Source organism: Chionomys nivalis, chromosome 11, assembly GCF_950005125.1.
Source record: "Chionomys nivalis chromosome 11, mChiNiv1.1, whole genome shotgun sequence".
NCBI classification, from domain to species: domain Eukaryota; kingdom Metazoa; phylum Chordata; class Mammalia; order Rodentia; family Cricetidae; genus Chionomys; species Chionomys nivalis.
Genome location: NC_080096.1, coordinates 39,631,905 through 39,652,326, shown reverse-complemented (window position 1 = coordinate 39,652,326; position 20,422 = coordinate 39,631,905). Strand labels below are relative to the sequence as shown.

At 45.4% G+C, this 20,422-nt stretch overlaps 2 protein-coding genes across 2 annotated transcripts in view; both read right to left on the bottom strand.

Annotated features, from left to right (window-relative positions):
- The window catches only part of Scp2 (sterol carrier protein 2), a 78,666-nt gene that overhangs the window by 18,836 nt on the left and 39,408 nt on the right, over positions 1-20,422 (bottom strand). The window contains exons 11-13 of the mRNA XM_057783891.1: positions 15,543-15,650; positions 11,959-12,112; positions 3,601-3,700 (exon numbers count right to left, since the gene is read on the bottom strand). Of these exons, the coding sequence (XP_057639874.1) occupies positions 3,601-3,700; positions 11,959-12,112; positions 15,543-15,650 (362 nt within the window). The remainder of the gene's footprint in view (positions 1-3,600; positions 3,701-11,958; positions 12,113-15,542; positions 15,651-20,422) is intronic.
- On the bottom strand, positions 16,224-16,927 carry LOC130883460 (migration and invasion enhancer 1-like). The gene has a single exon (XM_057783892.1). It carries the CDS (start codon positions 16,900-16,902, stop codon positions 16,555-16,557), a length of 348 nt encoding a protein of 115 aa, XP_057639875.1. The 5' UTR covers positions 16,903-16,927; the 3' UTR covers positions 16,224-16,554.

Here is a 20,422-nt window from a genome sequence, read left to right as displayed (position 1 = left end):
CAGCAAGCGCTTAGAAGTTCTACCCTCCAACTGCCCGAGAAATCCCTGCAGTCTCATTTACCCCACCACTTAAAACAGGTGGGTGCTAACTCGTGCTGGCTCTCTTACACACCCATACTCTTTAGTCCACAGAACACTTTCATTTGAAATGGGAGTGAAAGTGGGTAAGAGAGTTAAAAGAGAAAAAAAATGCAGTTGCAAAACTGGAGATCATTATTTCCAAGAAGTCCTAAGTGCCTCTTATGGGAGGAAAAGCACTGCTGCGTGGCACAAAGGTCGGGGCGTAGGTGCTGCTGTAAACACAATAGGACAAAACCATGAGGCCTGAACTCAAAGAACACCAGTGCAACACTGCTAAGAAAGACAAAGACGGAAATGAAACCTCGTGCGAGGTTGCCTCCACCAAGGCAGAAAATGCATTAACTGACAAAGAGTCCAGACTTTCACTTTCCAGCCCTGCAAACTGACAATCGTGGGAAGGCAAAAGCAGACGAGGGATAAGGTTATGAAGGGGTACGGAATCAAAATGAAAGCAAGAGGCATAAGCTTGCACCGCTAAAAGCACAGCGTGAAACTGAAACAGCACCTCTTTGTTAACTCCAGCAGGGAAGTCCTCCATGATGGGTCCATGGCCAACCTCGGTAATCGCTAACCCAATCTCCTATTTGACCTCTGAACTAAGTCCTCATGGAGTTCCTCACTTTACAGTGGACACTTAGCAATGAAAGGCATTCCGAACACAGTAGGGAGCTATCTTCTGACTCGGATGGCAAGAGTTTTATATAATAAGCCAATATAGTATTGGAGAAGGTGGAGAGAAAAAAGCAGTTATTCTCTCGAATTGTAAGTAAACCTGCAAATTATTATTCTCTTTTTGGTGGGAATCTGGCAAGCTAGACAATAACATAAAATGCACACATTTAAGTACCCAATTTTGTCCTTAATTATTTAAACTACTTAGTGCTTGAAGTACAGGAGGAAATTTATAACAGCAATGCTGCACTTGCAAAACTGAATATCATCTGATAGTCATCATAGAAGCCAATTAAATAACCATGGCACATATGTGCAAACATGTACAACGCGCTGAAAAGCATGCTAAGGACCTATACGCAGGGCCACAAAGCATACTACGGTGAAAACAGAATGAGGTCATCCGCCTAGACGGCAGCCTGATGGTCCTGCAGCTCCTGTTGCAGGGCCATGTCATCCACCGTGCGCTCCAGCCCTGAAAGGCTCTAGGGAAAGGCACACTAGCCACAGCGCAGCCGGGTGATAAGAAGTCCTCTGCCCTACAGTAAGGGACATATAAACTGTGCTCATCTTCCCCTCTGTGGCTCTGCCAGGAATGAAACGCCAGCCCAAAGGCCTTGGCTCCTTTTGTTTAGCTCAGCCATTTTAATCACTTTCTCAGGTGTGACCTGAATGGTGACTATGTCTGGTTTGGTCTAAAAATCTAAAATCAATAGCGAGATCCCAAAAGACTTCTACATTTCAAACAATGAAATAAATATCTAATCTTGCCTAAGAGTACCTCTTTTTGATTGCCTTTGTATGACTTTTATCTATCGAGAACTAATTACGGGGGGCTGAGAGATGGCTCAGCTGTTAAGAGCATTAGCTGTTCTTCCAGAGGTCTTGGGTTCAACTTCCAGCACCCACATGGTAGCTCACAACCATCTGTAACTGTAATCCTACGGGATTCGATGCCCTCTTCTGGAGTACAGCTATATATGCAAACAAAATACTCATATACATACATAAATAAATAAATCTTAAAAAAAAAAACCAACTTGTTCTTATAGAAGACTTGGGTTCAATTCCGAGCACCACATGGCAGCTCTAAATTGGAAAATTTTGACATTTTCCTTTTCATTAAAAATATTATTTTCAATAACATTGTTAATTTAGATATAGATTTTTAAGTTATTTATTTCTTTGATATGCACTGGTGTTTTGCCTGCATATATGTCTGAGTGAGGGTGTCAGATTCTAATATGTGTAAATGTTCTGGCTGCATTTATGTAGGTACACTGCACACATGCCTGGTTCCTGCAGAGACCAGAAGAGGGTGCTACATCCCCAGGAACTGGAGCCACCCACTCCAGTTTCCAGTCACTATGTGGGTGCTGGGAACTTTGGTCCTTTGCAAGAGCAGACAGTGCTCTTAACCACTGAGCCATCTCTGCAGCTAACTAAAAAAAAAAAAATTCTTTTTTTATGTGTTCCTGTATAATATGAATTTTTTAAAATTAGAATTCTTTCTTGCAAGAAGAGGGTAGCAACTACAAAAAGACTTTGAAAACTGCAAACTAAAGCTGTGTAAGATGGAGCACACCTGTGACCCTAGCACAGGCTATGGAGGTGGTGCACACCTGTGACCCTAGCACAGGCTATGGAGGTGGTGCACACCTGTGACCCTAGAACAGGCTACGGAGGTGGTGCACACCTGTGACCCTAGAACAGGCTATGGAGGTGGTGCACACCTGTGACCCTAGAACAGGCTACGGAGGTGGTGCACACCTGTGACCCTAGAACAGGCTATGGAGGTGGTGCACACCTGTGACCCTAGAACAGGCTATGGAGGTGGTGCACACCTGTGACCCTAGCACAGACTATGGAGGTGGTACACACCTATGACCCTAGCCCAGGCTATGGAGGTGGTGCACACCTGTGACCCTAGCACAGGCTATGGAGGTGGTGCACACCTGCGACCCTAGCCCAGGCTATGAAAGCAGGAGAGGAGGTCATCCTTAGCCAGTTAGAAGCCAGCATGAACTATATGAGGCACATTTCAAGGAGGGAAAAAGCCAATAAATAATTTCATTTTAAAAATAATTCTGAGGAAAGAAAGGTGGATGAGGACAAGAGAAACAACACAAACAAATAATGTTTGAAAATGCCATTATGGAACCTAATATGTACATGATAATAAAAAGAAATAGAAATAAAGAATTCTGATGTCATGTAGACTTAAATATTCATTTCCAATATCATTTGAAATGATTTTATATAAAATCTCTTTAATTCGGAAGGAAATTATAAAGCTGAATATGATGTCTACCCTATCAAACCCAGTACTTAAGAGCTGAGGCAGAAGGACTGCTGTGTTTGTGGCCAGCAAGCAGTATGTCTCAAAAAGACAAATAAAAAAAAAAAAAGGTTATATCAAAATGAGGCTTCTTACATCTGAACTATACCCACAACTACTGAATATCTTCCTGACAAAGAAGATGGAAATGAAAATGATTTTAAACATTATTTACAGTCTTTACAATCAAATCTGGAGATGTGTGCTGGGCAGTGGTAGCACAAACCTTTAATCCAGCACTTGGGAGTTAGAGGTAGGTGGATCTCTGTGAGTTAGAGGCCAGCCTGGTCTACAAAGCGAGTTCTAGGACAGCCAGGCTACAAAGAGAAACCCTGCCTCAAAAAAGAAAACAGATCTGGAGATGCATACATTTTCAAAACGCAGTCTTACTAAAAATACCAAGAAGGCTTATGAGACACTCAGGATTCTGAAACAGAGACTATTTCAGCACGTGACCATCAGCATCAGGTGAAACCGTGCGCCTCCCAGCCCCAGCTCTGGTCTCTCACCTCTTCGAGCTTCTTCTCGATCTCCTTAAAGACAAGATTCGCCTTGAACCCATCAACCGCAGAGCTGGTGGGCACAGCCTCGATCTGGTGTGCTCGGGAGCTGCAGAAGGAATCAGTGTCAGCTCTGGGACTCACAGAGGGACCTGGGTTTTAACATCTACGTAACAGTAACTTTCAAAAGGCCCAAGAAGAGATGTTGCAAATCTGACCTAAAGAAAATCTTTAGTAAGTATATAAAACAATTACCCAACTCCCATCCCACAATAAATACTGAGTTCTCACTAGGTGAAGAGAAGCTACCCTCATGAAACTTACATGCCAGAGAGACCTTGGACAAAACAGACAAGCACACAAAGCTACAGTTACCTGTTGAAAGCAGAGCAGCTGAATGGCTAGAGAGAGGGACATCAGGCATGCTACTGTGGATAGTGGTCACCGAGAGCCCCTCTAGGGAAGTGATATTTTATATTACATCTTCAACTGCTAAATGAACCAGTCCTACAAAGAGTTTTGGCGGGGAAGCCAATGTAAGCCCGAAGGAACTTAGGTATAAAAGTGAAGAAGGAAATACAAGGAAGCCAAAGGAGATAGAAGGCTGCACAGCTACAGCAGAGGAGAGAGAGGCCACGGCTACAGCAGAGGAGAGAGAGGCCACAGCTACAGCAGAGGAGAGAGAGGCCACGGCTACAGCAGAGGAGAGAGAGGCCACAGCTACAGCAGAGGAGAGAGAGGCCATGGCTACAGCAGAGGAGAGAGAGGCCATGGCTACAGCAGAGGAGAGAGAGAGGGGCCACGGCTACAACAGAGGAGAGAGAGGGGCCATGGCTACAGCAGAGGAGAGAGAGGGGCCACGGCTACAGCAGAGGAGAGAGAGGCCACGGCTACAGCAGAGGAGAGAGAGAGGGGCCACGGCTACAACAGAGGAGAGAGAGGGGCCATGGCTACAGCAGAAGGGAGAGAGAGAGGCCACAGCTACAGCAGAGGAGAGAGAGGGGCCCATGGCTACAGCAGAGGAGAGAGAGGGGCCATGGCTACAGCAGAGGAGAGAGAGGGGCCATGGCTACAGCAGAGGAGAGAGAGAGGCCACAGCTACAGCAGAGGAGAGAGAGGGGCCACGGCTACAGCAGAGGAGAGAGAGGGGCCACAGCTACAGCCCCCAGCCTGTTACATTTCAGTTTTAAGGACTGGCGTGTAGCTCAGTGGTAGAACATGCACTTACCATGCTTGAGGACCCTCATCACAAAAACAAAAAACAAACAACCCCCAAGTTTCAGTTTTAAGTATAATCAAAACACTAGAGCATGCTTTAGTTTATATCTTGAAAAAAAATCTAGCTCTCAGCTAGAAAGTGAACCTTAAAGGGACAAATCAGGAGACAGGGAGATCAACTAAGAGTCTATTGCAATCATCCGATCAGAGATGATGGCAATCAGAACCAAATTACAAGGAAGTGGACGAGGCAGTGGGACACAGGCCAGGCTGGTCGAGATTCCCTTTGACCTGTGATAGGAGATAATGACATTGCTGACACGTAGGAGATAATCACTGATAACGGCCTGATGTGCATTAGCAACACAGCTCTTAAAGCTCTTAAGGGCCTATTGCATCCACAGGCAGTTGGACTCTGAGCAAAGGACGGACTTCATCCCACTGCACAATGGGAGGGAGGAAAAAGAGTACCAGTGACTTTGCAGAATTAAAACAAGAGCCCGAGAAGCGCCTAGCAGTGTGCAGCCTGTGGAAAACAGTAATAGCCGTGAATGCTGTTAGGTCGGAGGTAGCAGTCAATGTTCAGCTGTCAGCTGTTAGGAAATTCCTGAGAGACCAGCACAGACTGGTGAAGGCAGGGGAGCCAGGAAGTCACAGGAGGGAGGCACAGCTGCTCCATCATCACTCCTTCCTCCCTTTCTCTCTCCCCTTATCATCTGTCTATCTATCCTCTATCTTTCATCTATCTATCAATCTATCATCTATCTATCTATCTATCTATCTATCTATCTATCTATCTATCTATCTATCTTCTATCTTCTATCTTCTATCTCTCTCTGTGGGAATTGAACCCAGGACCTAGTACATGCTAAGCACGACTTTCCCAATGAGCTACACTCCCATCCTCTTTCAGTCATTTCATGACCATTTAAATTGGAATGGTGGCAGAGCCTATAATCCCAGTATTTAGTAGACAGAGTCTGGAGGATTGAGTTCAAGGCCAACCTTGGCTACATAGTGAGTTTCAAGCTAACCTGGGCTACCTAGTAAGATACTGTCTCAGAAAAAAGAATTAGCTGGGCATAGCGGTGCATGCCTCTAATCCCAGCATTTGGGAGACAGGAGCAGGCAGATCTCTGGCCAGCCTGGTCTACATAGGGGATTCCAGGAATACATAGTAAGACCCTGTTGAAAGAAAAAGAAAGCAAACGAGGAAGGAAGGAAACAAAACAGCCATTAAACACATAAGCAACATCCAGCGATTGCCTGCAACATGCAAGGCAATAGTGCTCAAGGAATGATCTGAGAGGTAAGGTCTGAAGACTAAGCTGCCATGATCTCAAGGGCAGAAAGCTGGGGATGAAAGGAAAAAAGTAAAATCAGAGTGACCAACACAGCAAGCAGGGAGAAAATGACACGGCCTGAAGGTGGAGAGCTGGACAGAAGACACGAGCAGCACAAAGCTAGGAATCTGGGAAGCCACAGGGAGAGCAGCAGTAAAGCAGAAGGGTGTGTCCTGACAGTCCTGCCAACAGTGTGCAGAATGATTGAGAGAGGGGACATGAAAACAGGTGAAGAGAGCCGGTCGGAGGCTGCTGCAGTGGTCGGGCATAAGTGATGGTGGCCTGGACTGCGGCTTACAACCGCCTGTAACTCCAGTTCCACGGGCTCCACTGCACTCTACCGGCAATGCATGAATGTGGTTCACAAACATATATTCAGACAAAACAGACATACACGTAAAATCAGTAAATGAGTCTTAAGAAACAAGTTGCCTCACGTGGTGACACACGCCTTTAATCCCCCAACACTTCAGAGAGGCAGATAAGTTTCTGTGAATTCAAGGCCACCCTGGGCCACAGCAAGCCCCACGCCAGCCAGAGCTACATAGTGAAACCCTGTCTTAAATAAACAAGTCTGTTTTTTAACCTTTAATCACCAATGTGCCCTTTTCCAAGCTAAACACTTCTTGATTCTATCTGGTAGAACAACTGATCCTGGCAGATCAAAAGTGTACAAAGTATCTTGACTATGTGGCACATACAGACATATTTCCAAAGGTCAAGGTCTCTCGTGTTTGAAAAAGCTCATCATTGGTTAACCATCCTTCCATTAGATTAGAGAAAAAGTTAACACAAGATACTGTCAAGATTTTCTGAACATCCTTCCTTACAAGTCACTTTTATACCTGCCCTGTTTAAAAGAAATCAAGTAATAACTTAAACTCAGCTATCCCCCACACAGACATTCCTCCTGGTTTCTTTTCGTTTTCTTGTTTACTTTGCTTGCTCTTGCTGTGCTGCCCAGGCTAGCTTAAGTGAACTTCCCCTCAGCCTGCCAAGATGGGGAATACAGGTGTATGCATACCATTGAGCCTAGAGTCTCATAACTTCTTTCAATACAAAATTTTAGTAGAAACTAAACTACGATTGGTTTTTATTTTAATTTTGTAAATACGAGTTTACTGGGATAAGTCTAGCAGTAAATAATGTTGGAAGGGGCTTAAAAATTAGGAGCTGGAGAGATGGCTCAGGGGGTAAGAACACTGGCTGCTCTTCCAGAGGATCTGAGTTCAATTCCTAGTAGCCATCCATAATGAGATCTGGTGCCCTCTTCTGGAATGCAGGCATAGATACAGGCAGAACACTGTATTCATAATAAATAAATAAGTTTTTAAAAAAGAAAGATTAACTTAAAGAATATCCTAGTGTGTGTTTGGTTTTCCGTTAGACACACAGGACGTTTTACTGTGAGAGCCGTCACAGGCTCAGTATCAACAATGTCACAAGATTGTGAGTGAGAAGGAAATGAAACAGGAACTTCACTCTGTGATGGTGGCTAAGGCCTTACTTAATCTGAAGTGTTCTTTAGCTAAGCTGTCTTACCTCTGCTCTCCAATTCATCTGCGGTGAGTTTGGTACTACCTACCATGTGGGGTTTTATACAGAGAAATGCGGCTGCGGAAGCATCACTCAGTGATGAAGCCCTTTCCTAGCATACACAATACCCTGGGTTTAAAACCCAGCACAGCCAGAAAGAAAAGGTTAATACAAATAGCAATAACCCTAACGGACAGTTCTCCAACTATGATACACGGATGGTGGATAAGCAGCCCAGGAAATGAGGCTCAGAAAATGGCTAGTTACTGAGGAGATGCAAGCCAAAACTGTGAGCTTTCCCATCACATGCACGAGGACTGCTAAAAGAAAAAAAGACCAGTAATGACACGAGCCAGGAGGGGCTTTCATACAAATGGGATGCCAGTCAGCCTTCACCAGCAATACAGCGCCTTGAAAACACTACATCAAAGAAGCCAGTTATGAAAGAGTAACACCACATGACCCCCTTTATATGGAATACGCACAGCAGGCAAATCCAGAGACAAGGAGTGGGTGAGGAGCTGACCGCAGATGAGACAGACTGGAAGTGAAAGCATCTGGGGTATGTGTTCGCCCATTCGGGGGTGATGAAACCTTCTAGAACCGATCACGGGAAGGATAATCTGGAAATCACTGAACGGACTTTAAGCGGTGAGCTGTGCAGCATGGAAAGTGTGTCCGATGAGCAGTTTAGAATCATGTCTGGAAAGGGTTACGGTTATCTTAGTATTTGAATGAATACAGAAGTCCTCCAATTCAGTCACTCAGTCTGAAAGACAACAGGTAATGGGTCATCGTTTGTTCTGACTACAGAATGCACGACAGCCCAGGGAGAGAAGTTCACGAACAACCAGCAAGTCCCTGTGGCCTCAGAGCTGGCAGAGGAGCCCACGTGACATAACAGACGTACAGCCTCAAGAGCTGGGAGTTAGAACAATGCGCTCCAGGAGATGGTGGCAAAGGCAATCCTCCCTGACCAGGCTGTGGGCTGTGACAAGGGGAGAGTTCCCATCTTGTACTAAAAAGCCAAGTGTGTTTTTTACAAACTCCCGAGTGATCCCTCGAATTCAATAAATAAGGACCATTTCAACCACTGAAGCAGGGCGTGAACCAGAGGCACAGGGAAGGAGAAAGGCAAGTGTGCCGGGGAATAGACGCACAAACGCACGGTTCACCCACACCTAAGTGTGTGACACGCACACTCTGGAAGGTTTCTCAACTCTGAAGCAGATACTTCCAATATTTTCTAAGTAACAGAAAGGTTAACAGGCACAACACAGGTAGTATTACAAAAAGGTTAAGGCACTCTTTCAGGTCACCTCTCCCTCTTTGTCTGGAAAACAACAACAACACAAACCACACACACACACAACTAAAATGATGCCGTCAACAGAGGATATTTAACTAGTTGTCTAAATTCCTATTCTTTTTTTGTAATTTTATTTTATGTTCACTGGTGTTTTGCCTGTATGTATATCTGTGTGAGGGTGTCACATCCCCTGGAACTGGAGTTACAGACAGGTGTGAGCTGCCATGTGGGTGCTGGGAATTGAACCCAGGTCCTCTAGAAGAGCAGCCAGGGCTCTTAACTACTGAGCCATCTCTTTAACACCCTACATTCCTATTCTAACTGCTAAAAACTGGTGGTTACATGAGTATAGAAACACATAAAATTACTCACATCGCCCCTAAATTTCTATTTAAAAACTAGATAAACTAATGTATGCATGTGTCCACCACGTCTCCTGAGAGGGCCTTGGAGGGGCAAGAAGGAGCACCCAGACAGCAGCCATAGATGGCGTCTCGACATCACTCTCCACTGAAGGAAACCAAGAGTCCTTGGAGAAATGCCTGGTGTTATTGCATCATGGGCAATGAAAAGGGTCTGGGGAGATGGACCCGCATCAGGCAGCTCACAATCACCTACAATTCTAGCTCCAGAGAATCTGGTACCTTTACTCGCTTTCACACGCATGCCCAAACACACACACACAAATAAACATTAAAAATTTTAAAAAGAGCAGGGTGATGGTGGCACATGCCTTTAATCCTAGCATTTGGGAGGCAGAGGAAGGAGGATCTCCGACTTCAAGGTCAGCCTACTCTACAGAGTGAGATCCAGGACAGCCAAGGCTACACAGAGAAACCCTGCCTTGGAAAAGAAAAATTAAAAAGAAAATACCAGAGGAGATTGGACTATCTTGAGCCAGAACAAGGGGAAAGAATGTGCTACAGAGAATCATGGGGCACAAGTGTCACCTTGAGGGGGTTCCCACTGGCCAGACCAGGGGCATTCTGAGCACCAAAATAACTGACACTGAAGGAATACGACCTCTTGGATAAAATACAGACTCGTGACTTCACACAGTGTATATGAATGCATTTAAAAATAGGAGAGGAGGGAAAGTTCTTTCTTAAAGCAGAATATCCGTCAGTAAATCAGAAGGAGAAGTCAGAAAATCATCAATGGGCACTAAGATTAAAGGAGCACCCCCGCTGTGTGCCTTTTCTATGGACTTACTGACATTCATAAAGGGCAAACTACACAGAGGCAGAGGTCACAAGGAAGGTTGAGCAAGGGCACATAAATAACTAAAGAGTTGCACACAGGTGGTGCAATACTCAGGAAGCAGAGGCGGGTGGATCTTTGTGAGTTCGAGGCCAGCCTGGTCTAGAAGAGCTAGTTCCATGACAGGCTTGATAGCTACAGCAAAACCTTGTCTCAAAACACCAAATAAATAAATAAATAAAAATCTTCCTAATTTTACTCTGAAGGAAACAAAGTGTCTACACCAATTATACATTTGTATTGGTTTTTCACAGCTTGACTTTTACTAAGGGATTTCAACTACAAGAGTTAACTGGGTGGTACTCCAAGGTTATCAGCACAGAATGAATGAGTCAGATTTAGAAAGAACAAGATTCAATCCCTTTATTTGATTCAAAAGCATGTAGTCATATGAGACTGACCCCATGGGGCAGGAAAAGCCATAATTTTAATTAAACCTCAACAAGAGACCAAAACTGGAATAGGACCTAAGGACCACAAAAGGCTGTGGACATTAGAAAGGAGCTAGTCTTCGAGCTAGGTCGTAATGTCCGAAACAAAAATAAAGTTCTGAGTGGAGAAAGAAGAGTGAGACCATGGAGAGGAAAACACCCCAAAGTCTGTAAAAGTGAAGACATAATGGAGTCTGTAAGCATGCCCCATCCTTTGTAGAACAAAACGTGTGAATAAATCATTAAGTAATTACCAAGAATTTCAAGAGAAAAAGAGCCCGTCAGTGTTAAAAAGTTACAGTGTGGTTAAAGACTTTTAAGAATGGAAAATATGGTCAACGGTAATCAGTTCATTCATTCGGCTCAGAACACAATCTGATCTGACCTCATTCCAGACCCTGAGGAATCCCAGCACACACAAAAGCAAAGGTGGATCATTATAAGAGGCTCATCACGGCCAGTAGTGGACAGTAGAGGCAGGCAGATCTCTGAGTTCGAGGCCAGCCTGGCAATATGGTTCCAGGACAGCCGGGACTATGCAGAGAAACCGTCTCCATGAAACAAACCAAGAAAAAAAAAAAAAAAAAAAGGCTCTTCATGAAAAGGAATAATTAAAGCAAGAAGAAAAGAAAAATGAGTTTGTGGACTAGGGAAGATTCGCTGGTGTTTGGGAATGGAGGCAAGGAGCCAATGACAGGAAAGCTAGAAGATTCTGAAGAGGATATACATAATCTGGAATAGTACAGAAGGTGGGTGGAACTCAAACACAGCGCAAAGCTAGGCCTCGGAGAAGAAGAACCCCAGAGGCTGCAAGGCAGCTGAGGGATCCGAGAGAGCTGGGAGAGAGGCACCTGAAGCAGCAGGCACTTCCAAGAGAGGAAGAATGCGAGAACAGGAGGAATTCGAGCAGCCATGAACGTGTCTGCAAGGGTCCAATGGCACAAGTATTTGGTTGTTTTCTCCCAACCCACTTCAGAACCCGAGAGAAAGGAGAGCATCGATCGTGGGAAATGAAACCAAAAGGTGACTTGCCTGGGTTCTGCTGACTTGTGGGTCAGCATTCCTAGCTTCGCTCTTCCTCCTGAACAAAACTTTCCTAGGGTTGACTGAGCTTAAAAAGAAGTCTTAACTTTTAAAGTCAGGTTAAAGCAGTAATGCCATACTTTCCCTTAAATGTTCAATCAAACTGTGAATTTAAAAAAAAATGCAAGCGTCACTTATTGCGAATAATCAGAAGAACAAAAGTAACAAAACTTGGAATGCCGCTTACCTGACAGCTCCAGGAAAACCCATCCTGTAGAGTGTAACCACCACAGCTCCTCCGAGGCCTAAATTGTGCTGCAGAGCCACCTTTGCCCCAGGAACCTGTCTCTTTCCGGCTTCGCCTCTCAGCTGCCAGCAGAGCTCCGCGCACTGAGCCAGACCTGGCGAGTCGAGCACAGAGCGTCCCGGGCCGCGTTAGAGCGAAGTCTCCGCCCACTCGCCCCACGCAGCGGCTAGTCGGGACTTCCCGCTAAAGCCACCCTCGCCTCAGGAACTTCGAGCCCAAGATTCGCAGCTAGTTCCCACGCTAAGCGATCTAGCATTTAAAAAAAGACTCGAGTTCACAAAATCATGGAATGCTCGCACACTTTCTTCAACCCATTGTTTCCTGGCTTGCTGAAATCGAAAACACTGCATCCGGCTGGTGTGTGTGTGGAGGCACACTCCTCTAATCCCAGCAGAGGCAGAGGCAGGCGGACCTCTGTGAGTTAAGGCCAGCGTGTTCGGCATATTGAGTTCCAGGACTACTTAGTGAGATTTTGTCTCAAAAAAGAAAAAAAAAAGTTGACTCACTTAATTCTTTTGAGATGGGAACATTTTGAAAAGCAATGAGGAAGATAAGCTGAACTCTTGAGAGGGGACGAGAAGGACGCAGGCGATATTCGGTGGGAAACGGAAGAACTGGTTAGGAGTAGGGGTTCAAAATGGAGGGGAAGGAGACAATACAGACGGAGAGGGAGGGATCTATAACCCTGAGGATGTTTGAAATAGTCACAGGGCATCATCTAACTTTAAAGTACTTATAGCACTGATAGGTGTATTACACACACACATTTATTGTTTAAATGAAGTTATGCCACTTGGGATAATAATGCCTCTGCCAAGAGCCGTAGACTAACAAAACACCTAGTGCCTGGCTTGAGAAAGCTCCTTCCGAGTTCAAGAGACTCCCCAAACAGTGAAGACATTGTTTCATCCCAGAAGTCAAAGTGCCAATTGCTAAAGATAGCACACACTTGGCCACAGGACTCAGAGGCGTTGAGCTGGATCTAACCCAAAAGCCTACTTCCTGAGGACTATCCTGGGCAAGCCAGAAATAAAAAGGGGGATGAGAAATCAATAGTCTTACCCAGCTGTGCTGTCTATGAGCCACAGCAATGACCAGCACAGCCAGATGTCCCCAGAGGTGCAATAGTGACTGTGTCCTGACGGTGATCACTGCTGTCTAGTTAGACTTAAGGCCCACTCAATAGGAAGGAAATCTCACCTGATACCATAAACCCAGCCAACCGCCAGTGGCGAGTGAGGTCACATCTCTTAAAAGAGACCCTACTAAGCTGGGCAGCGGTGGTGCATGCCTTTAATCCCAGCACTCAGGAGGGAACCTCAACTGAGAAAATGCCGCCATCGGATTAGCCTGAGGCAAGGGTGGGCAGTGCCATTCCTGGGCTAGTGGTCCTGCTTTAAAAGGAAGCTGAGTGAGCCAGGGAGAGCATGCCGGTAAGCAGCGTTCCTCCACAACCTCGTGAAGTTCTACCCTCCAGGAGCACCTGTGACAAACTTCTATAAAGAAGGAATTCCACGGATGAGAGAAAATAATAAACCTCTGCCAGTTTTTTAAAAGACATAATAAAAGAACCAAAGAAGAGAGGAAAAAACAGAATGGCAGGGTAGCCCACCACACTGAGCTACCTGTGAATACGCAGCCAGCCTGCCTGCCCTCCCTTGTTTATCTTCCTCCTGAACAGCCTGGTACAGAACCTGGGGCCTTCTGTATCCTAAATGTCCCACCACTGAGCTACACAATAGCCCCGCACCCTGCCACACTTCTTTCTCCTCCCCAGTCCATCTAGCTCTTCTGTTTTCTACTATGTTGTACGCTCACAAAACCTGAGGGGTTCTTGCTGTTTTTGTTAGTTTTTTGACACAGAGTCTCTCTGTGTAGTCCTTGCTGTCCTGGAACTCACTCTGTAGACCAGGCTGGCCTCAAACTCAGAGTTCTCCTGCCTCTGCCCCCCCCCCCAAGTTCTGGGATTAAAGCTGGGTTGTGGAATAATCTTTTTGTACCCTGTGAAGATGTGACATTCTGATTGGTTTAATAAAAAGCTGAACAGCCAGTAGCTACATGGGATTTTCAGGTAACTGATGCTAAGAAGAAAAAGGCCCCAGCCAGGTAGAGAGAAGCAGCATGGGGCAGTGCTGAGTAAAGATGATAGAGCTCGAGACAAAAAGTAGATTGGTAAAAACGGGTTAGTTTAAGTTGTAAGAATTAGTAACAAGCCTAGGTTATTGGCTAAGCTTTTATAATTAATAATAAGTCTCCATGTCATTACTGGGAAGCCAGTGGTCCTGATGAAAAGGTCCAACTACAAAGGCGTGCACCACCACACTCAACTGAAATTTGAGTTTTAAATAAAAATAAAACAAGGCTAACTGCTTTAATTTATTGCAGAAATTTCAAGAAGTTAAATTAATATTAATAAAAAATTAATTAATTAAATTAATATTCCATTAATCAACACATACCAGATAATAAAGAGAAAACACAGCCCATCTACCTTTACAGAAACAAACAATAGAAATTTGCCACTAAGTTATTTTAGAAGCTGCAATACAGAAGTTGTCATTTTTTTCAGTTAAAGACCTTAAAGTCATAGTGATTAATTTCTAACTGCTCAGAGGAATCACGGTGGCCAGTGGGCAACAGAGCCATAGTAAAGCTCTTATTTCATAATTTCTAGTCTGGATTTCTCAAGAGGAGGCAAGGTCCACGCAGTGCTCAGCTGAGATGATCTTATCTGGGTAGAAAACAGCTTGCGAATTAAGCAAACTGCAGGTCAAGGGAAATCAAGGGACTGCAGGTAAGAAGCATTTAAAGCTCCAGGCATGGAGCTGGAATGGTGGCTCAGTGGTTAAGCATGCTAGCGGCTCTTCCAAAGAACCAGCACCCACATAGCAGTTCACAACTATCTGTAACTCTAGTTTGAGGGGATCTGGTATCATCATGCAGGCAAAATCCCAATGTACATAAAAAATAAATCAAAAGAAAAGAAAAAAAGAAAGAAAGAAAGAAAGAAAGAAAGAAAGAAAGAAAGAAAGAAAAGAAAAGAAAACTCCAGTTACTCCAAGTTCAAAGAATACAGACCTACTGAAATCATAGACTTCAGCCACTCACAGCAGTTCATACCAACAATCCCCACATTTGGGAGAGGCAGGCAGGGGGATTGCTGAAAGTTTAAGGTCATCCTGAACTATACAGTGAGTTCCAGCCCAACCTGAGTTATAGAGTTTGACTGTCTTGAAAAATCAAAAACAAGGGCCAGCAAAACGGCTCAGCAGATACATATGTGCCAAGCTTGATGACCTGAGATTTGATTCCCCAGGACCCACATAAAATTGGAAAGAGAGAGTCAATTCCCTCAAGCTGTCCTATGATCTCCACATGTGTATGCTATAGAACATGCAAGTGCACGCATACATACACAATATACAAATAAGTAAATATAAAAAAGAACTAAAAAGGAAATCAAGGTCTAAAGTATAATTTTGACAAAAAGAATAAAAACTTCTCAAATCTGAATATATTGTCACCTGTTGCTCCCAGTGGGTGTCCCTTAGAAATGAGTCCGCCACTAGGGTTTATGACCCACTTTCCTCCGTAAGTGTTGTCTCCTCTGTCAACCAGTGTTCCACCTTGCCCTGTGGGAGGAAAACATTAACATTCACAAATGTTACAAAATAACATCGGACAGAAGGCATGTCTGTTTAACTTTCCCATACAGCTGCTGCGTACTTAATACAAACACTTCTCAGGGGCTTAATAATTTGTTACAAATGCTTCTAAGTGTTGAGTAATGATATTGAGCAATAAAGGCTTACCTTTCAAAACTGTTCTGCATGAAACAGAGCACTGACTAGTTCCTAAAAGCCCTGTAGCTTCCAAAGTTGCCCCAGCTGCGACAGAGAGGCAGAAAAGAACTAACACGGACAGCACAAATACTCTGAAATACTCTGCTGGTAGACAGCACAGATACTCTGCTAACACGGACGCACAAATACTCTGCTAACACGGACAGCACAGATACTCTGCTAACACGGATGCACAAATACTCTGCTAACACGGACAGCACAAATACTCTGCTAACACGGACGCACAAATACTCTGCTAACATGGACGCACAAATACTCTGCTAACACGGACGCACAAATACACTGCAGCATTTTAACTGGAAATTACGGTTTCAAAATTCTTTTTTTTTTTTTGTAGCGCTAATAGCTCTTTATTGCCAATAACTGACACTACCCAGGACTCGGGGGAAATAAGTTACAGCATCTGTGGCATGTGACGGGAACTGCCAAGCTGGGGAGAGGACCGAGTTGCAGAGGGCACCAATCCTAGGAGAGAGGTATGAGATGGTCGTGGAAATATCCACAGAGAACATCTCTTTTCTGCCTCCAAGACCATAGAAATGTCTAGTCCCTCCTTGTGCCCAAAGGGGCTAAGTGGAGCTAAGTGAGGGGCAAAAGGCAGAGGAAGTTCCTAGTGGAGCCCCAAGGAAACAGGTTTGAACCTCAGAACCAAGCTTCCAAGAATCACATGTTGTCACAGGATGACACAGGGAGGCCGGCTATTGGTGATTTTTTCTAAAGGTTCTCCATTGCTGGCTCTTCGGATGGCCTCGATGAGATCTTTCTCATAAGGAAAACCCCCATTCTCCAGCTTGGAGAACACCAACTGTCCATTGATCTCAATCTCAAAGGCCCCTGTTCCCCCGTGTCGCGACTCAATCTCGATGCCCAGATACTCCTCCTTCACGGCGCTCGCCAGCTCCAGGTAGGTCGCCTCAAAGCCGCAGGGTTCACAGTACTCCACCACAATGTGGACTCCACTGCCTGCTTCCACCTCCCCGGGAGTGGGCACTACGGACACCTGTCCTGGCTCCCCACTCATTGCTGCCCGCTCCGCTGCAGGGCTGCTTCCGCGGTTTCAAAATTCTTAAGTGTCCAAAATGAATTTATTTTCTCTTTGGTTTCAGCTGTATTACTATGTGGTATATAATTGTTTAAATTAAAAAAAAAAAAAAGCTTGTTGATCATCATGGTGCAAACCTTTAATCCCAGCACTCAGGAGGCAGAGGAAGATGGATCTCTGTGAGTTCGAGGCCAGCCTAGTCTACAAAGCGAGTTCTAGGACAACCAGGACTATGTGGAAGAATCCTGTCAAAACAAAACAAAACAAAAAACAAAAACAACAGAAAAGCAGGACTGAAAGTGTGGCTCGTGGCAGAGTGTGTACCCAGCATGTGGATGGCCTGGTGTTTGATTCCAGTACCACAAAAACAGGCAAACAAACAAAAATTCATTTTCATGAAATTAAGACAAAAGACTGAAAACACTGTTGAACCATAAAGGTTAAAAATAATTATTTCACAGTCACAGGAGTGGTGCATAACCTTTTGTCATAGCACAGAGGCAGGCATATCTTTTGTGTTCAAGGCTAACCTGGTCTACATGCTGAGTTCAAGACCAGCTAGGGTGATGCGGTGAAACTCTGTATCAAACTAAACCCTCCCCTCAAAAAAAAAAAAAAAAAAACTACAAATTTATTTCACATGCTTGGTGGCCTCCACATTGCCCGTTAATGATCTGTTTGCTGTTTGGTGGTTACAAAACAAAAGTGCATGGATCATATAAAATATTCTTCCAGATGCTTTTCTGATCAAATAGTAAGATCTGGGAGCTCCAGAGGTGACGATAATGGTTTGGGTGCTGTCCGTAGCCATGGCACCATGAAGAGGAGGATAGAAAAGAGTTTGCGAAGGTGGGAACAAGGAAGAGAACCCTGGACAAACCACATGGGGTTCTAGACACAGCATCTGAGGGAAAAATGAACCGAGGGTGCTTGAAATAAGAGGCAACGTGGCTTCAGGAGAGTAGTCACAGAGAGGAGAGACTGCGGACACCTAGGTGCACCCTAAAGAGACAACACTCAGCCAGTGCCTCTCTGTAAGTGAGAAACGAGCAGGCCTGGAAGAGAGGGGCAGCCCTGACCATTCTGCGTGGGCTCGAGCAAAGAGACTGGAGTCCAAGCAGATGCAGGGCCAGCTGTGAGGCAACCACAGCCTAAGAAATCATGCTGGCAGCGACAAAAACCTGGCAAGAAGTGGCCTACTCAGATTTGCCTGAAGGCAGAGTCCAGTGCCAACAGGGCTCAACCAAGGATTCAGTCACGGTGGCTTGAGAAAGAAAGAAGACTCGAGACTGACTCTGCAGAGGCTGAAAGGATAGCTCAGCAGTTAAGGGCACCTGATGCTCTTGCAACAAGTTTGCTTCCCAGAAACAAACTTAGGCAGCTGATAACCTCCTATGACCAAAGGATCTGACAGCCTCATCTGGCCCTACATAGCGTGCACACATGCACAGGCATGCAAACACACACATAAATAATAAATAAATCTTTAAGAAAAGTGATTCTTTCCAGTGTGATCAGCTGGAAGATGTCAAAGATGAGAGAGAAGTTTGGGAAATACTAGCAGTTCCATTCAGAACTTACATTTGAGATGATGACAAGCCATCAAAAAAGCAAATCAAAATAGCACTCACACACACACAAAACCTGTAACACCCTTAAATGTAGGCAGCTTATTCACTGAATCTAGATTTCAGGGAAGCATCCAGAGCTGGGATAAAAACCTGAAAGTCATCGTCCCATAGATATTTAACTGGGTTCCCGTTCTGCTACCAAATCACGTTCTCCATGGTACTCTTCCCCCAGTATTCTTCCCTCACACTGCTTCTCCCCTCACGGTACTCCTCCCCTCACGGTGCTCCTTCCCTCACAATGCTCATTTCTCAAAGTGCTCCTCCCCTCACGGTGCTCTTCCCCTCACAATGCTCCTCCCCTCATGATGCTCCTCCCCTCACAATGCTCCTTCCTCACGATGCTCCTCCTCTCACAATGCTCCTCCCCTCATGGTACTCCCTCCCTCACAATGCTCCCTCCCTCACGGTGCTCCCTTCCTCACAGTGCTCCTCCCCTCACGGTGCTCTTCCCCTCACAATGCTCCTTCCTCACGATGCTCCTCCCCTCACAATGCTCCTTCCTCACGATGTTCCTCCCCTCACGATGCTCCTCCCCTCACGATGCTCCTCCCCTCACGGTACTCCCTCCCTCACAATGCTCCCTCCCTCACGGTGCTCCCTTCCTCACAGTGCTCCTCCCCTCACGGTGTCCTCCCCTCGCAATGCTCCTTCCTTGAAATGCTCCTTCCTCACAGTGCTCCTCCACTCACAGTGCTCCTCCCCTCATAGTGCCCTTCTCCTGTGACCACCACTGAAGACATGTATACAGTGCTACTCACAGCTACCTAACAACTAGAGAGCAAACAAAAACATGAAAATTAGCAAGAGAAATCTCAGAGAAGCTGCTGCACAGCATGACTTCTCAGGCTGGCCTTAGCAGTACTGCACAGGGGAGCAGCATCCTGGGACAGCACAGCGAGTCAGCACTACAGAACTAAGTCTGCTCCCTTCCTCTCCACCCCAGCCCACCTTTGGCTTTTTCAGACAGTCTCAAGTAGCCCAGACTAGCCTTGAACTCCTGATCCTCCTGTCTCTGCTTCCCAAATGCTGAGATTTAAAACCCCCCCTTTCTATCCAACAGAACCAGAAAAAGAAACTCCACAGGCTGAGTAGCGAGCAAAGAATGCCACAGTAGAGAGAGCCAGAGCAGAGTCCCCAGCCTGATTCTGAGTGCAGACTTATGTAGGTCTGAGACTCACTCCCCTGAGCTATAGATGCACAGGAGGGCCCCGAACCAGCACAGCTGTAACAGGCTCAGGAGCTAAACATGAGCATCAGTCACCACCTCCAAAGGCAAGACAGAACTTGTCACAAGAAACTGGGCTGACCGCTCCCTAAATCACAAACCGTGTGGAGCGGGGGAGATAACTCGGTCAGTAAACCATGAAACATGTAGGCAGTAAGCACGAAGACTGAGTTTAATCCCCAGCACCCACATAAAAGGCCGGGTTTGGTGTGTGTGCTTAGAATCCTAGACCTGAGGAGGCAGAGACAGTGGACTCCTGGGCTCACTGGCCATCCCACCTCGCCTAAAACCAGTGAGTCCCCGGTCCCAGCAACAGAGTTTGTCTCAAAAATAAAATGGGGAGAGGTAACCCAAGGGAGAAAGAGCATCAACAGATTACAAAGTCTAGATTACAAAGGTATCAAGGACTTTCAAACTGATCCTAGAGCTGCAGGGGAAGGAGACACACTAGAAATAAACACCAAGACAGGAGTTCTCAGCACAGCCAAGAAACTAGAAAATGAATCCCAAAGAAATTTGAAAAGAGAAATCTTTTAAATAAAACACTAAATCCAGATGTGGTGGTTCATGGCCAGGATGCTAACCCCAGATGCAGAGACAGAGGCTGCAAGGTCAAGGCTGGCTCTGCAACAGTGAGCTCGTC